Raw genomic sequence first — 19,758 nt, forward strand, 5'->3', positions numbered from 1 at the left:
TAACCCTAATGTTATGACTCGACCGGTCGTTTTTAGTATTTACACTTAGCTCGGTAATTTCGGGGCACGAGTAGCTCCATATGATGTATTAGGACTTGTAAGAAAAATTTGAGTTCATTTCGAGTTGATTTTATATGTTTCGGCGCAAGTTTTTGGAAGTCGAAAGTTCATTAAGTTTGATTTGACATGCATTTCGTCGTTTCGATGTTGTTATGCATGATTTGAGGCTTGAGTAGGTCCATGTTATGTTATAGGACTTGTTTTTATGTTCGTACGGGGTCTTGAGGGGCTTGGGTGAGTTTTGGATAGATTTGGGCTATGTTGCGCTTATTTTTCTTATGTTTTGACGTCGTTTCTTCAAGCATAAATGGTACTACATTAAACAAATGAGCTCCGATTTCTTTTTTGATTGAAGCATTAGATCCATATCATAATTACATAGCCATAGAAAAATAATCATTGAATTTGGACATCGTATAAGGATTTTATGGTCATTTTACTAAGAATTTGGTTGCCAGATTTTTCAGATTAATTACGCAAATTGCCACTGATTTCGTATTTAAATATCTGCACCATTTTTAAATATTGAAACTAACATATCTCCTTCATTATAAAGTCAAATGGAGTGATTCAAAATCCTAACTTGATTGAAATTTCACAAGGAATGCATTGGAGGCATCAAAAGCGAGTTTCAGAATCATTTGGCACACAAAACGAGGCAGAATAGCTGGGCAAAAATACTTAATATCGAAGATTTGTTCATTTGGTCATATTTAAGTTAGGTAGCTCGGATTTGGATAATTTTTCAAGGTGATTTTCACCATATGGATTGGGGTATGTGTTCTCTACTCGGTTTTGGTTATATTTTATGAATCCATCTTCGTTTTTGGCATTTGATTGATGATTTCAAAGTGAAATTTGGGGGTTTGTCTAAAATTTCATAAAGTGAATTTTTGAGTTTTGAATATCGATTCAGATTCGGATTTGAGTGAAACTAGTATGATTGGACTTGTAATTGAATGAGTTGTTGGATTTTGTGACTTTTGTCGGGTTTCGAGGCACGAGCTCGGGTTTGACGTTTGGTCGATTTTGGGATTTTGATTAAAGGTTTGACCTCTATCGATTGGGTTTGTTTCATTTGGAAGTATTTGATGTATTTGAGTTGCTTTTGGCTAGTTTTGAGCCGTTCGGAAGTCGGTACGCACGGGATGGCTTTTTTGGAGCATCGTTTGGCTTGCTGGGTTTTGGATTTGGCTTGTTTGAGGTAATTAACACTTCTAAACTTGGTGCTGAGGGTATGAAACCCCGAATTACGTGTTATATGTTTGGTATTGAGGTGACACACATGCTAGGTGACGGGCGTGTGGGCGTGCAATGTGTAAATTGTGACTCCGTTATTCCTGTGTTAGCGTGTAGGCGTGCAACGTGTAAATTGTGACTCCGTTATTCCTATTGTACTGTGTAGTTACTTGATCTTATCTATAACTATGAAATCTCTACGTACTAGAGCTATTGAGCTGTGATCCATGTTAGAAACCATGTCTAGCTTTCATTTTATTTTATTTGGGACCCATTGAGGTCATATCGCTGTTGAATTACTTGTTTAATTTGCAATTCATACTCAGTTATGTTTATTCATTTCATATCATATCTTAACACACATCATATCATCATTTTGGGCTAGCTTCATGGCATTGTGAGCCCGAGAGACTGGAGAGATTGATGACTGAGTGAGGCCGAGGGTTTGATTGTGAGGATATTAATACTATGGCACGTGAGTTATCCGTGCAGAACGTGAGCTGTCCGTGCGGATTCAGATATTGATACTATAGCATGTGAGTTGTCCATGCAGCACGTGAGTTGTCTGTGCAGATCGAGATATTGATACTATTTCACATGAGTCCGTGCAGCACGTGAGTTGTCCATGCAGATCCAGATATTGATACTATGGCACGTGAGTTGTCCGTGCAACATGTGAGTTGTCGGTGCGGATCCAGATATTGATACTATAGCACGTGAGTTGTCCGTGTAGCTCGTGATTTGTCCGTGCAGATTATAGCGCTTGGACTGAAGGAGTCCCTCCGGAGTCTATACACCCCCAGTGAGCGCAATTGCTAGTAGTTGTTATGTTTGGGTTGTTGTTCAGTACTGAGTGACTCATTATGTCGAGTGATTGAGCATGATGAGTAGAAAGGGTGAGATAACGAGATTGAGTACTCTGAGAATGTGAGTACATGAGTTCATCACCGAGATACATTGCATTTGACGCGTATTGAGATACCTGCATAGAGATGCATTTCTTTCTGTTACTCCGATTTTGGTGACATTCATGATTTAATCTGCATATTAACATGTAGGCATAGAGATGTATCTTCCTCGTGCCATCTGGAATAAAAATATCTTATTTAGTGTTGAAGGGTTTTTGGAAAAAATTACAGTTTTCAAACTTACTCATATTGTTGGAAATTTTGGAAAAAGATTTGGGGTTTCACTGATATACTTGAAAAGCAGGCCTATTTTTCTGGAACTGTGAACGAGCTGAGCATTTTATCTCTGAGTCACTTATTTTATTACTTTTATTATGTTATTATGAACTGTTGTTGGCTATTGGTGTTGGACTCTGACCTTTGTTACAGCTCATCACTACTTTCAACCTAAGGTTAGGTTTGTTACTTATTGAGTACATGGGGTCGGTTATACTCATACTACACTTCTATACCTTGCGTGCAGATGTTGGATGTTGATGTTGCTGTGATCGACGGGAGCTGGAATTGAAGATGTACATGTGTTCCGGTAGTAGATGCCTCTTGTTCATGATAGCCTTAGATTCATAAAAATATGTTTATGTACATTTCGATCAGATGATGTATTTATTTCATACCAGCTTTGTAAATTCTAATCTTAGAAGCTCATGATTTGTACTACCAGTCCTTGAGGAATGTATAAGATTCAGATATTTTCTTTCACTTAATTGTCTTATTAAATTTCATTGGAATCGGATAGTTGTCAATTGGATTACCTAGCGGGTTAGGTTAGGTGCCATCACAACTAGTTGGATTTTGGGTCGTGACACGAATGGCCCGATCCTATACCCTGAACTCTAAATTATTTCCCCCTTTAACTGCCGCCCTCATTTCTCTTTCCTCTCTCTTTTCTATCTCTTTTCTATCATCTCCATCAGCTATCAGTCTTCAAAATCTTGCACAAATTTGTGCAAGGTCACTCGAAATCACTCTGAATCTTCTCTTCTGTCTCTTTATCTGTGAATCCCGCTGCTAATTCCCTCTTTCAGTCACAAATTTGAAACACCTAAATTTGAACCCTAAGCTTAAAACATCGTTGGCCTGATTTCTTCTTTATTCTTTCAAATCCAACTTACATATTCGTCTGATTTTCCCCTAGGTTATGAAGCCAGTGATTTCAGTTTCCATTTTTATTGATTAAATTCGAAACCCCTAATCTAAAACCCTAGACTCAAAGATGCAACTTTAAATTTCAAAAGTTCCTGTTAAATCGGAGTATGCATGAGAACATTTCAGAGCCTCATCATGATTATTCGAAGAACAGAGGTCAAATGTGATCACCTTTGGACATTGGAGTTTTGACCGATGAGTTTTGTCTTCAACGGTCAACCTTCTTCACTCAGGTAAACTTGTTCATCATTTTTCTCTGTCTCCTTAGATTTTCCCCTCAATTTTTCATGAATCATCTACCATTCGTCACTTTCTACTCATAATTTGAATCTGTGAAGCCCTAGAGTATTAAATGGCATTATAAATAGGGCCTTTAATATTCTCACCAAGCATGAACAACTTAACAGAGAAAAATGACCAACAACCATCTAAGAGTAATTTTGAGATTCCCAAAACATAGGATTTCTTACTTATTTCTCGTTTTTTGTTTCTAAGAGATTTCACTACTTCGAGCTTGAAGCTATGGGTCTTAAGCAATTAAGAGAAATCCTTGTTTGGTCTGCTGCCCTAGAGAAGGCCAGTACTCCACCAACCCTTCTCTTTCGATCATCTTATTAGAATGTTATGAATATGTTTGTTGTCTTCTGTTAATTGTAGTCATTTTGTGATGTTATCATTACATAAAATGTTATCTCCATGTTCATGATAAGGTGTTGTTGATCTCTGATCCTTTGTAATATTTATGAACATCTTCAAATTAATTTCGACTAGCCTGTTATATGACTTTAATGACACTTATTTCTGAATCCTAATAGTTTGCATGATTAAGTTCCCTAATGTGCCTTAACGACTTTCATGCTTGTCTAAACTTCAGATTTTCTGTCAATAGTTCTATTGTGATCTTTATCTCTATACACTATTTTCCTGCATTCTTATGGTCGAGATCACATCTGATAATCCTAATTAGGACAAAACCTGAGATTTCATAGTTTGCATCATTCACCATTTAACTGAAGCACGAAATTCTAAGTGTTTAAGCGTTCTCCTTCTCTATGTTAATGTCTGTTAGCTCTGAGAATAGCTTCTGAGTTGTCATTATGATAATCTTGTATTCATATCTAGTTGTTGATTGTGCCTATATGAAATAGTGTTACTGAGCTGAACTCTTATGAACTTTAGTGACCTTTTTTGTATATTCTGTCATTTTTCAAGCTATTTTTCATAAAACAAATAGAGTTATGACTATTTTTAAGCTTGAGTATAACTGTCTCATGTTTAGATGTAAAATCTCAGTCTGTATGTCTGAGTTGAGTTTGTTTTGGCATAACACTTTCTTTATCTTGATCTCATCATGGCATTGCTGACTTTATAAAGCTCACCCTACCTTTGTAAGATCATTAAAGTATCTATGCATAGTTGATTTTAAATGTTGTATGTTCCCTTGTTTGGCTTCATGATCCCATGCTTTTGTTTTAAATTGTACTCAGTCCTCTCCTTACTGTCAATCTGAACTGAATCTGATCTTTAAATCTTATGAGAAGTTCTTTATTTATACTGCCTGAACATAATAGTTTGTTTAAGGTTAATATTGTTATGAATGTGATCCTCTTGGGCACCTTAGGAATTCCATGTTCAAATATGTGAATCTGTAGTCATATTAAGAGTTTTGATCATGTTTCTAATATCTCTAATAACCTCTATAAAAGTTGTTAGTTTTAACTGTTTATCCCAACCTTTCCTAATGCTTTTAAAAGGTTCCAAGTAGCATTGTTAATATACACATGTGTTGATGGTAAGACCTAAGCTAATCAACTCATGGTTAGTCTGCCAAGGCAGAAGTATCTATTTCTGGGTTGTTGCATATCTGAGTTGTGTATTCTTTACCTATTCCTTTGAATGTGATTCCAAGTGTTCAGGTCCTTAGCAGTAAATCTTAGTGTTCTGTACCCCCTCCCCCATGTGTATTCGACTTATTTAATATGTGTATCCTTTATGTGATGTTAGAAATGTAGTTGTAGAATGAAGTTGTTTTACTATTCTTATATTATTCTGTCAAGAGGGAAAGTATACTTTTGTGGAATGGGATATTATAGTATTTAGTTTACATTGAAAGGGTCTCATTGGCAATTAAACCCATAGGAAAAAATGAGTCGTTAGTGGTTGGGGGTATTTGGAAGTGGAGTTTAACTCTAGGTTGGGCCGCTCTCGCCGGCACAAGCATTGACCTGAGCCTGAGACCCTTGAGAACTTTGAAGTGCCGGGGGATTCAAAGGAGGCATCGACCTTGAGTAGAAATCTCTCCTTTGCCCTTAATTCATTGACACTTTTGGTTCTTTAGGGGTTTAGTATTTAATGACAACGAAAGGTTTTTCAATGCAAATTAGTTGCCATGTATAACCACCACATTAGCATAATTTTCTCTTAGTATTTGAGTATTAATATTTTATTATATTTTTTCTCCAATCATTTGTTTATATATTTCTACATGGTTGAATATGCTAAATGTATAGAGCATGTATCTAATGACCTTCTCCTTCTTTTGGACATGTACATTTGTTTGGGTCTGTTGAGTTTTTGAGGAACTCAGGCCCAAACCCATCCTTGTTGCATTTTTTGAAAAGTTTGAAGTCAGTTGTTGTCGTCCTTTTACTGCTAGGCGTACCTCTTTGAGGCCCAATTCTAAAGTCCAATTCTCTTCTTTAACTTCTTTATTATTGTTTACTGCTTTGCTAGTTTAGTCCATTGCCTTGTTGCATTTTTATTACATCTTTTGTGATTATTCAATATTACATGTATACAACACTTATATATTGGATTGAATGCTCCATTTTATACCTTAATGTCATATAGAATATAGGTAAGTCCTAAAAAAATATAGGATTTAAAAAGGAATTAGTTAGTAACTAATCCCCATTTCGCTAATTACAATTTGTTTATATCATTACTATCTTTTGCCTCAAAGATTTTGAAGTCCCATAATATAGCAAAAAACGGAAGCCTCACTTTCAAGAAAGAAAAATCAGATCTGACTCGCAAGCTTTCTCTTAAAAAAAAGGGAATCAAATTGTTTCAAAATATGAAGTGTTGCCGTCCCAAATGAATTTTCAAAAAGATGGCTTTTCTTCAAGTTTAAAAGAGCAAGGTATATTTAGTTATGCTTTAAGAACAAGTGTTTAATTAGTTCCTCCTTTTCACATACTTTACAAACACTTTATATCTCTTTTCAAAAGCTCTCTCAAGTGTACATAAAATAAGCGTTATTTTTCCTCTATTAATTCCTATCCTTTTAAACTACACCCTTCTTTTGAAGAATTATGCCGTAATAAATGGCAAGCCGCATCTTTAGAACGCTAGTTAAGACATAGTATAAATAATTGATTTCAAACCTAGTCTAAGTCCTAAGCTATCTCAGGTAGATTTTAAGGAGTGCCTAACACCTTCCTCTTAGAAGAACAAGAACCCTTATCTATAATCTCACCGGCTAGCAGACTAATAATAAGAACATGACATAGTAATTAAATAGGTACCCCAGTATACCTTTAAATATTAGGTGGTGACTCTCCTTTATCAACAACAGAGAAACCACAAGTTGAATCTTGTTTTGACTAGTACAAAATAGGGTGCAATACGTGTTAACTCGCACAAAGTTTTAGAGTTCAAAGTTATTCCTCAAAGGTAAGATTAAATATGGATGGTGAAGACGATGAGAAGGGACAACATGATGAAGACAGTTAAATAGAAAAAATTGAAGCGACCAAGCTATCATTTGAAAAGCCTACCAAATGCACAAATAACACCAATTAGAAGGCAAAAATAAAATAAATAAAATAATAATATTTGGCCTTAACTCACCGAGATCAAGCTTCCAAATTGCATAAAGGGAAAACTTATTAGCATCATAAGTTTTGCTTTTTATAACACTGTGGAGCAAATCAAACAATCCAAGCAAAAAAAATATCCAAACCAGCAAAAAGGAAACTGTCGAAAATGCAATGCAAAATTAATTGGAATGACTCCCAGAAAAGTAGTCTATAAATCCACAATTTATGTCATGACCCAACTCCCACCGGAATTACGACAACGCCTAACACTACTTGATAAAAAGCTAATAGTCATATAATAACAACGAATTTGGTAGATCAAGGTTTAATGAACTCAACAACAGAAATATTATGAAATAGCTGAGAAAGCAACAACAACACTACTACAACATTCACAATGACCTGGTGTTAACGGGCACTTGAGCACTACTGAATATCAAAATATAAAGCCAAATCCTCAATACAACTACCTATACAATAGAATAAAACCAAAGGAAATAAATGAAAGAGAACTTCAAGGTCTGCGGACGTAATAGCAGCTACCTCATAGTCTCTCAAGTAATGGTACCAACACAGCTCTAGCTATCACCACATCTGGAAGTACCTGGATCTGCACACGAAGTGCAGAATGTAGTATGAGTACAACCGACCCTATTTACTCAATAAGTAACAAACCTAACCTTGGGCTGAAAGCAGTGACAATCTCAAATGAAATAGTCAGAGACCAATATCAATAACAACACAAGATGTAACGATAGCAGTAACACTAAATAGCTCAAAGGAATTATCATATTCAGCTAGTTCACATTACAAGAATTTAGACATTCTTTTCTAAGTGTAATAATTTACAGCCCAACCCAGATAAGAATAATTTTATTTACTAGCTAGCATGAGAAAAATACATCTATATGCCTACATGTCAAATATGCATGTCAAGTTCATGATTTCACAGTGATATCCTCAAGTAATCTCACTCTCAGCACACTTAAAGTGCCTGACTCAAATGCCTACCTTATAACACACACACACACACACACAAAAACGGATTTCTGATATCAATGCCCCTCACCAAAGCACATGTATATATTATTGTGTCTGTGCTCATTGCTGGCATGTCAGACTCTGGAGGGGCGGATCCTGCCCAAGCACTAATCAAAAACCAATATGGCATGCTGCGGCGTGCAACCCGATAATAATATATATAAATCCAATATGGCATGTTGCGGCGTGCAACCCGATCCAAATATTACTCTCAACACGGCTCCAAGGCCCACCTCAGTCATCAACCTCTCAAGTCTCAAAGACTCACAATCTCATAGCACCCAGCCCAAACAGTAAAACATATGGAAAACAACAACATATGATGTAATAATGAATAATGTATAGAGACTGAGATTATAGGCAAATGAAGAATCATGATTGAGTGTATAATTATAGTTAAGTCAAATAGCTCAAAACAACAGAAATAGCCTCATTAGGTCTCAACCAAATAAATACACAGTCTAAACATGATTTCTAATATGAATTACAGGTAAGATAATCGAACAAGTAGGAAAAATATAGATAAAATAAGGTATGATAGAACAATAGTCTAAAAGTCAACCCTGATCATGATTACTCCGGTGCACTCCCACAGTTACCCAACATATCACAAATAACATAGTTCTCAAGGATAATTATCCTCAAATCCAAGTTTAGATATGTTACTTACCTCAAAATGCGCAAATCAATACTCCAAAAATCCCTTGCCATGCGAATCGGCCTCCGAGCGACTCGAATATAGCCAAAGCAATTTAATATCATCAATTAAAAGCCATAAAAAATAATTATAAATGATAAGTCTAAGGTCTTGAATTAAATATGCAAAGTCAACCCCAAAAAGTAACCTCTGGGCTCGCACCCGAAAACTCAACAAAATTCACAAATTCTAAATATACATTCAATTATGAGTCCAAACGTACTATTTTCATCAAATTCCATTCACAAATTGGCCCCCAAATCACCAAATCTCACCCTCCAATATCATAGCCTAAATTCACAAATTTCACTTCAAATTCACATAAACTAGGTGTAATAATCAATGGGTAATCAATATCTATCATCCTAATTGAATAATCTTTACATACATCTTCAATTGCAACAAAAAGTCTCCCAAAATCGCCTTAGCCGAGTTCCAAAACTCCCAAAATGAGAAAAACAATGAAACCCTCAATTATAAAATTTGCCCAGCGATCCCGCATCTGCGACCCAAAAATCGCACCTGCCATACCCTTTTTACGGTCAAAACCACGCTTCTGCGAACTCAACTTAAATCCCCGACCTACCGCTTTTGTGGTCAGGTACCCGCATCTATGAATTCGCTCCTGCAGTAATTTCACATCTGCGGTCTCTGATCCTCCAGCCACATTCCGCTTATATGGTCCATCCATCGTAGAAGCGACTCCGCTTCTGCGGAAAAATGCATGCATCTGCGGGCCTCCCCTAGCTAGACCAACCTCGCACCTACTTCCAAGGCCGTACCTACGGCTCCGCATCTGCGGATACCCATCCTCTTCTGCAGACCTAGCCTTTCTCGCTTCTGCGTTCAATAGGCCACTTCTGCGACCTCGCACATACGGCCAAATCCCTCGCAGGTACAATTGCACTAGAACTCTCAAATCTATTATTTCTCAAAGTCTAAAAATGATCCGGCAATCATCTGAAATGTACTCGAAGCCCGTGGAACCCCATCCAAACTTAACAACAAGTCCTAAAATACAATAGGAACTTAGTCGAATCCTCAAATCACATCAAACAACACCAAAATCATGAATCGCACCCCAATTCAAGCCTAATAAAACTAATGAACTTCCAACTTCTAAAACTCATGTCAAACCATATCATATCAACTCCGAATGATCTCATTTTTGTACACTAGTCCCAAATGACACAACGGACCTATTCTAACTCCCGAAATTAAAATGTGAACCCGATATCAATAAAGTCAACTCTCTGTCAAACCTTTCAACTTTCCAAACTTTCAACTTCTCAGCTTTCGCCAAAAAAATAAAATCAACCTATGGACTTCCAAATCAACATCCGGACATACGCCTAAGTCCAAAATTACCATACGAACCTATTGGATTCATCAAAATACCATTCCAGAGTCATCCACACAAAAGTCAAACTCCAGTCAACTCTTTCAACTTAACCTTCCAACCTTGGGATTAAGTGTCCCAATTCACTCCGGAACCTCCCCGAAACCAAATCAACCACTCCGACAAGTCACATAACGATAAATGAACATAGAGGAGGCAATAAATAGGGAAATGTGGCTACAATACACAAAACGATCAACCGGGTCATTACAATTTAATTTAAACTACCTTGTCTTTATCTCTTCCCTTTTTATCGATTTAACATTTGCCCCTTCATTCCCCCTATATTTTTTGTGTGTTTAAATGAAACTATTAATTACCACATTAATTTTCATAATCCTTAGCTATGAATTCTTATAAGAAAAGGTTGATGCATTAAAAGAACACTTCATACATATACGTATTTTATTATTGAAGAAATTATAATAATTTTTTTTTGAACATTAATGAAAATTAAGCCTTATTAGTAGACATACATTATCAATCACGGTTTGTTTGTAATAGTTTTAATTGGTGATGATTTTCGAGAGCGTAATAATGATAAGAGGTTGAAGAGATTTAAACACCATTATCACGATAAAGGCTATTTACTATGAAATATTTTTAGCTTTTTATTCAATAGTTTAGCTACTACGAGTATAATAAGAAATAATTTGTTTATTTATTTGTTAAGGGTATAAAAGTCCACTAATTTTTTGTAGGCATTTTGGTAATTTAACTTTTACTTAAGAGCTTCCCACTATAATATTGTATGATATGATATGATGATTAAAGAAAGATGGGCGCTTAGTCAATTTTGGAATAGACTAATCTTCCTCTAGCTAATTGTTAACTAATAAGCCCAACCGTATATATACATAGCAGGCTCGTATAGCTTAATTATACAAACTGAGATACTTTATTAGTGAATTAGCAAAAAACGAAAAGATGATTTTAGTCTATAGACCTATACCAATTCGAACATTATATTCTTGGTAAATGCTTTGGAACACGAGAATCTCAACTTTGGACTCAACACAGGTGTGATGAAATTTATTGAGCAAATAAGACCAAACAATTATGAGAGACAATAACGTCCCTAGAGTATAAATACAGAATTTTAGCACGGCACATATGTACTACACCATTGTTTTAATTGCTCCGTTTTACTGATGCCGACTTAGGTAATATAGGTATGCTTGCATATGTTGTTGAAAATGCGTACCCTAACAAAACCTATCCATTTCTATTTTTTTTTTTATTTATTTATAAAGAATTTGATTAAAGGAAAGTGAGATGTTTTGCACATGCTATATCAAAAGAGTTAGTTAGTACTGCAGAAAAAATGAAATACTAATTATAATGGCTCAAGTGTGGGTTGACCTGAGTTGGCAACTGCCATTGATGAATAAAGCCAGCTTATGGATCATGTTTCTTATAAATTAATAATTATTATTGCATCATCTTGCGCATTAGATTTTAAATTTATTTTTTATATATATTTAACTAATTACTTACACAAATATAAAGTTTAAACTAAAATTATTGAGCCTAGCTCCGCCCCTACCGGTGAGGGGGAGATTCAACCGACATATTCAATGCGAATTTTGAAATTGCCTTTTCTACATCCAGATTCACATGGCTTACTACTATTTTCACATGCGTCGCTCCTTCCTCCCTACTTCTCTATTTTTCCTTTCACACATTATCGCTTCATTTTTTCTTTCTCATTTTTTTTTGGTTGGGGGAGGGGGGGAGGGGGGGGGCACTTTTTTTTTTACATGATGTACACTCATTATGACATAACTCAATAATTGTAAGTAAAATATTTAAACTAGTTAAGTTTACACTCATTATCAGAAAGCGACTTTGACTATAAAATGGATATGCACCCACCTAGTTAAAATCCAAGATCTAACACTAGATTACATGATGAACAGCGTTTCCTTAAGCCTTTACTGGTAGTAATACAACAAGATTTAGAAAAATATTTCACCTTTTCTATTGGTTTATTTTTGGTAATATTCTAGTTTTAATGATTGAACCCAAATAAATATCTAGTAATTCAGGATGTAGCTTGGGAGATGATTTACCTAGTGAGTAGAGATTTAGTGCGCTGTAATTGAGATTGAGCACATTGGACTTGTACAGTTGAGGTAATTGTAAAATTTTCATGTGGGCATCCAGTTTTGCACTACCTATTGAATTTGTATTCACTTTTTAAGAAAAATTAATTGATATTCAATTTTTGTATAACTTCGTATACATATACTTTTCTTTTCTTCTTTACTGTTATTTTCTTCTTTGTGCTTAGAGTTTCTTCTTTTTTTTTTTAGTTGCAAAATAGGTTTATTAAATTTGTTGTTGTTTTTGACAATTTGATGATTGAGATTTGTTCTTTATGATATTTGAAAGTTATGTTTCAAATTTGAGCTCATTTTGAGCAGATTTGGGCATTGAATCATGTATTGAATTGCTGAAATTCGAGAAAAACAAGTTTATGTTTCAAAACTTAAGATTCGAAATCTAAAGTTGCATTAAATATATTGAACTACTTAAGATTCGATATTTTTGAAGTTGCATCCGAAAGGTATAAGAACTTCAAATTTAATTTTTGAAGTTGCATTGAAGAGATTGAACTACGAATCCTAACGGATACACTTTGTAAATTTTTATGCAATGCGGGTATAACTTCAATACTGACCCCAAAAGTGGGTATGTATGAAAATGCCCCGAGGTAGTTGCTCAATTATTTGTACTCCGTAGGAACATAAACAAACTTTGGTAAATATGCGATGAGATCTTTACATAAATAGTCGTCCAGATTTACTATTTATATTTTGTAGTCAATATTATAGATAATAAACTCATTATACATAGTTATACATATATTATACATGAATTATACATATACTATTATATATTTGTCGGCTATCTTTAGTTTAATCAATTGGGTGAGCGGCTATTTAAGTTGATTCCTATTCGGTATACCAAATGTGTACTTAGCGGTGGCAAAATCAGCCCAATAAACATGACCTACTCAATCCATCCATTTATTAACTCGGATCATTATCTAAAATTTGGGTTTACATATTAGCTCAAATTGACCCATGAGAAACCTTTCAGAAAAAAATTAAATTTATTTTGTTTGATACTATGTTATAAATAGCTATAATGAAGAAATTAAAACTTGATAAGAGTTGGAGGAATTGAACTTAACCCATTATTTAATCCATCTTCATCCAATTTATTTCAGCACAAAAGTAATCTTTGGGCAAATAACTAAGCATATAACCAAGTGTACCATTTAACTTTTTTAGAAGGTAAGGGTCACCAAATAATATTAGATCACTTCTTGGAATATATATAACCTAGTTTGATATAAAGACTACGGATTCACGTACACTATAATTTGGGTCTAAATCCGCCCTGCTTCAGATCTGCTTACCTGGAGAAAACACAAAGCATATGTGGATGAGGGATCAATTTTAGTCAAAGTTGTAAATTTCAATTTTCAAGTAAACAAAAAGGCATATCTTTCAAGAGGGACTAATCCTATTTTTATTATTGGTGTAGGTGACCTAATAAGCTCTATAATCCCTCATCCAAAGATGCAATAAATGAAAACGACAGGATCCAGAATAGTAGTAGTACACTATAATATCAAATTTCGAGAAAGTAGATCCACTACGGCGTCCTTTACTCTTTGTATTTTGTGTTCTACGCAAATTTTATGGAGTGGGTATTATGTGCTCCACTGGGTATTTCTGGCGTTACATTAAGTTAAACTGTAATGCACTTAGGATATAAAAATATTTAAGATAAATACCAGATCACTTAAGTTAATTTAGATAAATAGCATTAAGTATGAGCGGCAACATTAGACTCAAGTATTCATTTGGGGGAGTGGCTGAACAGTGTAAAGATCCCTTATAAGTTCAGATACAAATATATTCCTTACTGATCTTCTTTTATAGACTCATCGAAGGTTCTTATATGGGCTTAGCCGGTGGGCATAATTAGGGGAGAAATTAAAAAATAGCCAGATTTACAAGTGGTCATTCAAAAATAACCACAGTTTTAAAAATAATCGAAATTTAGCCACTTTTCATGTAAAGATAAATCTGAGTGAAAACACTGTTCAAAATCCGGAAAATACTCCAGCATAATATACTGGACTTCCAGCATAATATGCTGGATCGGTATATTATACTGGAACTCCAGTATATTATGCTGGAAGTCCAATATATTATGCTGGAAGTCTAGTATATTCCAGCATAATATACTGGAGTTCCAGTTCATACACATGTGCAACAATCTCCAGTATATTATGCTGGAACTTTCCGTGTTGCAACAAAATAGTGGCTATTTTTCAATGACTTTGCAAACGCTGGATATTTTTGAATGATCAACCCGAAAACTGGCTAGTCCATGCTATTTTTACCATATTTAGTAAAAATAGCACGGGCTAGCTATTTTCCGGACTGATAATCGGAAAACGGCCAGCGTTTCCACTGTTTTGCTGAAATGTGGAAAATTCCAACATAATATGCATGATTATGAAACTTCTGTGTATGAACTTCCAGCATATTATGTTGGAACTCCAGCACACGAAAAGTTCCAGCATAATACGTGGGATTATGGAGCTCCTGCATATAAACTTCCAGCATATTATGATGTAATATAAAATTCTAGCATATTATGCTGGAATCATAGTAAAAAATTCAAACTCCAGCATATTATGCTGGAAATCGAATTAAGAGTGTTTTTGTTTAAATTTTATCTTTACATAAAAAGTGACTAAATTTCAATTACTTTTGAAACTGTGGCTATTTTTCAACTACCATTCCTAAACAGGACTATTTCTGATTTTTTTTCGCCTTATTGAAGTATTGAACCCAAAGATTGAATGAACGGGTTTGCTTATTTAAGTGACTGTTGAACATGTTCACTTTATTTCCCTGTACCGCTTTCAAGTTGAAGAGTTATGATTTACATCTACTAATAGTTGGTTTGCTCAAGTTTGGATTTAAATGTTTGTAAGGACAAAATCAAGCAAATAATAAATATCTCAGCATATAAGTTTCGGTTTGTTAGGACCAAATCAAGTTATCATTAAATATGCTCAGCAATGAGCTTCCATTTACACTTCTGGGGTACCCAAACAGAATGAACATAGACTAAAGTCTTGTTGCCACCATTAAAGGCCCAACAATGTACTACGAAGAAATAGGCTTCATTTCAACTGGATAAGATCAGCTAGCATCCATAATTTGTCGCAACCACCATCTTCTCGTGGCATATGGAATACAAATACAGTCCTTTTACTAGCATAATAATGGAAACAAAATAGATATAGTAGGTTGCCTTTCACAGTTCTGATGGGCTAATTTGCCACATTCCATCTCTTCTTATCTTCTTTTGCAAATAAATGATTTAGTAACAAATAAAAACTCAAAAGAATAAAAATTAGCATTAACAGAAAGGAAAATCACTTCACAAATGCTGCAAAGGGCTAAAAGGTTCAGGTAGCGACTCAAATCCGTTGTCAAATAACGTTTCTTGATCCGACTTGTCATCGATGCTGTGCAGCCAATTTGTGTTCTTCAAATCCTCTTTCAGCAGAAGCGCATCATAACGAGAACTCTCATAAATATCAATGTCTGTCAATTTTGCTGAATATTGAGACTTGCCCTCTTCACTCCCATTCTCAGATAACCTGTTAAGGTAATTTCCATTCTCAGGAAGATTACCATTGTAGTGGTAAGATGCATTCTCATTGGTAGAGGATGGGGCAGTCGAACCATGAGAAGGCTGGTTTTTCCCATTTGTGGAGCGAATACTATGTGGAAAGAGGGTTGAGCCAGAAAGTGGACGAACACCATTAAGGCCATTTCTAATATCCTGCAGCAGCAATGTGTCCACACTGTTAAGTACAACAAACTTCCCTGCTCTTTGGCAGTTCAAGGAAACCCATACAGCATCAAATAGAACACACAATTAAGCCTTTAATTGTCGAAATCACTTCACCAACAACCATAAGCAGAATAGAAGCTAATTGAACCAGATCAGCAGTTAAGAATTGCTATACAAATTTAGTAATTTGATCATAACAAAAGAATCTGCTCGATGCAAAATCTGAAGACCGTACTTACCATATGCCTGATTGCCACGTCAAGAGATTTCTTAGAAATTGTCCTTCCAAGTCCCGTGCTATCAGTAGCAGCCTTTACAGGCTTCCTTGTAGACAATTCTGAGACATGTGAAGCCCTGCGGGAATCAGAAATATCATTAAGTTGCCCTCCGCCAAGCACTCGTCCTCTACCAGAGGGTTCTGTTAGTCTTCCCCTGCTAACAATGGGTGATGACTGTCTCCGAGGATTTGCCACACTTGGGATTTCTGCATTTGCCTTGGTAGTGACAGAAGGATTTGGCCTGGACCTACCAGCAGACAGAGGCCTGTCTGGCAGAGTTGTGCGTAGGTTTGGAGGCGTTTCAAGTGAAAAATCTGGGGGAACTATTGGTTGTGATGGTCGACGAACTTGGGGACTAGGGGAGCTTGGACGAGAAACAGAAGCTGCAGGTCGTCCATTGGTGACAGAGCGCCCTGCTGGAGTTGACGATCTAGAAGCTGGAGACAATGAAGGTGTTATGTTCCGACGAGTAGGTGTTGAAGGCCTTGAAGTAGACCGAGCAGCAGGGGTACTCAAGTTTGCTGGTATTTGGGCCCGGGAAGTTGGAGTAGAAGGCCTTGAGCTTTGGGTTGTCCTAGAAGGAGTACTTGGGGCTTGGCGGGCTCTAGAAGGAGTTGAAGGTCTGGACACAGTTGCACGGGAAGTCGGGGTGGAAGGCCTGGCTGAAGAAGAAGAACGGCTTGTCGGCGTAGATGGTCTAATATAGGAGGAGACTGATGCAGAGCTTGTGTTTAGAATAGAGCCTGATTTATTTGAGTAACTACTGTACTGAGAGCTAGAAATGGAAGGTCGAGTCACAGAATTACTCCGAGTTGGTCTTGCAGGAGTATTGCTCTCTGAATGAGACACTGAAAGCTGAAAACAAATTATTTTATCAGCACAACTACTTGGCAAGGTAATTTGTGAGCGTTACAAGCCTGTGAAACTGATATTCTAGATAGCCATCTATCTAGTTTGTATGATAGAGGTCCAACAACACATTTCAAAAGTAAAGATATTGGGCAACAATAACCTAAAATAATGATGACTGTGAATTTAAAAAAAATGTGGATTGTGATAGACGACGGGATTGAGAAAGTTTTCATGGAGAAGTAAGTCTCAACTCTAAAGACCATTGATATCGATATATATGAATTCCACAATTCCAAAGACATGATAAATACAGAAACATAGAGACTTACCCTTGAGGCCTTAGTAGTGGAGGCAGATCTGCCCAATGAGCTTCCTCTTGGAGCCGCTGAAGCTGGTTTTGATTCACCTCCATCTGATGAAGGAACAAGGGGAGTTCCTGGCGGAGTGAGGAGCCTATAGAAATGAAAACACGACGACTGTGAGTGAGGAATCAATAATGCTTTCCCTTCTTCATTTATTAGACATGGAAAGGGAAACATAGCTTAATTTGACTGTGTCGGCTATATGAAGACGACTGGCCTTAAGTTGATACATTTAATATACACTACTACAGCTCTCGGCGACTGCTGCTCAACAAAGGTATATTTAGGATGATACCGTGTCTCTTAGCCAATATTTGAGCACCCGACTAGTGACCTAGTTAGAAATTAGAGGAACTATTCTCCTTTAACAGGAACAGTCATTGACTTTGTAATCAGTATGAATTCAACACACAGAGCAGTTAATACTAAAATTGTAGTAGTTCCCCATGTAATTTGAGTTAGTCCAAACAAATAATTAAGAGGCGAGATCTAATATTGCAAAGATGCAGATTTACCAATCGTAATCATGCTTATCTCCCTCGGTAGATGCTATCAGATCCTCTAATCCACTCTTTACTTGCTTCACTGATCCAATTGAAAGCCTCCCCAGTTTAACCGAAACTGCAGGCACAGAGCAACCAAAACAAATTTAAAAAAATTACTTAAATAAAAAGGAAAACTATTGAAAAAATTAGAGCTTAATAGTCAAGAGTAGCATATATATTTCCGGACAGACTAATTTTTACAACTAGAAATTTGTCCAACTAATTAATCCTCAAAGAGGAGTGCTAGCTATAATGAAGATTGCATACATATAGCGGCTCTCAACTAGATTGTGATTTAGAAGCAATTGTGTATGTATATGTATTTTGCGGCCAATAATGCAGATGAGGCATATTAAACTTGTGATAATGAGGAAGCGTAAAATACAACGTAAATAATAAGAAACGTAAGAAAAAAGGCATACCATCGGATTCGTCGGAGGATGCAACGGAGATACTGCGGCGACTTTTGGAGAAGAGATCCAAGTTATCATCATGCTGCTCTCTAGAAGCTCCGTTAAGACTAAGACCTCGCCGGTGCTGTGACGATATAGGAAAATTCTTCCCGCTGATCATTGAATCTCTGAAGCTCCGATTCATCGTTCTTCACTTATAACTAATTAAAATGGACGTTAACAAATATGAAAGCCTTTTCTTTTTGTAATGTTGCCGGAGATTGAGCAGATCTGTTCGGACTTTAACAGTGAGAGAGAGAGAGAAAAGGCTGCAGATTTTGGGGAGAATAGAAGAAGAAGAAGGAAAGAAAGAAAGGATGTTAGGAATAGTAATAAACTGACAGAGAGACAGGTAAGAGAGGGTCGGTGTGTTCCCCCCTCTCTCCCTCCCTTCCTCTGCCTCCTTTATTTCCCCCTACTTCCTTATTTTTATCACACATTTTTTTTGGTAACCTTTTATGGGCAAATTACATATTTGGCCAAGAATAATTATATTTGTTAATATATATCTATTGATTCGACTGTTATTTTTAAAAACCGCTACATAGTATAGTTTTTCTAACTTGAAATGTTAATTAAATTGAATTCGTACCGTATAATCTTATTAAAGTGGGAAAACCCCTATAAGTTTTTTATAATAGTTTCTTCCCTTACCACATAAATAGTGAGTTTGGAGTATGAATGTGAAATAACTTCTTTTGTGTTTATTGGATATGCTTAGGTTTTTATAACCAAATCATTAGTGAATAATTTTTTTATAAAAGTACAATGATTACTTTTATGAAAAAGTACTGAAAATAAAAATACATGTTAAACTCATGAAATAGTATAAACATTATATAAAATGAGACAAAAAGAATACATTATATATAAATGATAGTATATTAAGCAGTGTGAATATAACTAACTTTTTAAACTATTGAAAAATTATTAAATTTTATAGAAAATCAGTTTTCTTTTATGAAAAAATCGACACGATATGATTAGAAAAAGTAAATTAAGA

The 19,758-nt window shown here is 35.7% G+C and overlaps 1 protein-coding gene across 1 annotated transcript; it reads right to left on the reverse strand.

Moving 5' to 3' along the window:
* Positions 1 to 15,439: 15,439 nt before the first annotated feature.
* Positions 15,440 to 19,169, reverse strand: LOC107782197 (uncharacterized). Its single transcript, XM_016603051.2, has 5 exons — positions 18,726 to 19,169; positions 18,274 to 18,379; positions 17,726 to 17,849; positions 16,506 to 17,399; positions 15,440 to 16,254 (listed from the first exon to the last, which is right to left on the reverse strand). The coding sequence occupies exons 1-5, from the start codon at positions 18,898 to 18,900 to the stop codon at positions 15,847 to 15,849; spliced, it is 1,707 nt and encodes a 568-aa protein (XP_016458537.2). The 5' UTR covers positions 18,901 to 19,169; the 3' UTR covers positions 15,440 to 15,846.
* Positions 19,170 to 19,758: the final 589 nt, after the last annotated feature.

The sequence above is a fragment of the Nicotiana tabacum genome, chromosome 10 (assembly GCF_000715075.1).
Source record: "Nicotiana tabacum cultivar K326 chromosome 10, ASM71507v2, whole genome shotgun sequence".
Classification (NCBI taxonomy): domain Eukaryota; kingdom Viridiplantae; phylum Streptophyta; class Magnoliopsida; order Solanales; family Solanaceae; genus Nicotiana; species Nicotiana tabacum.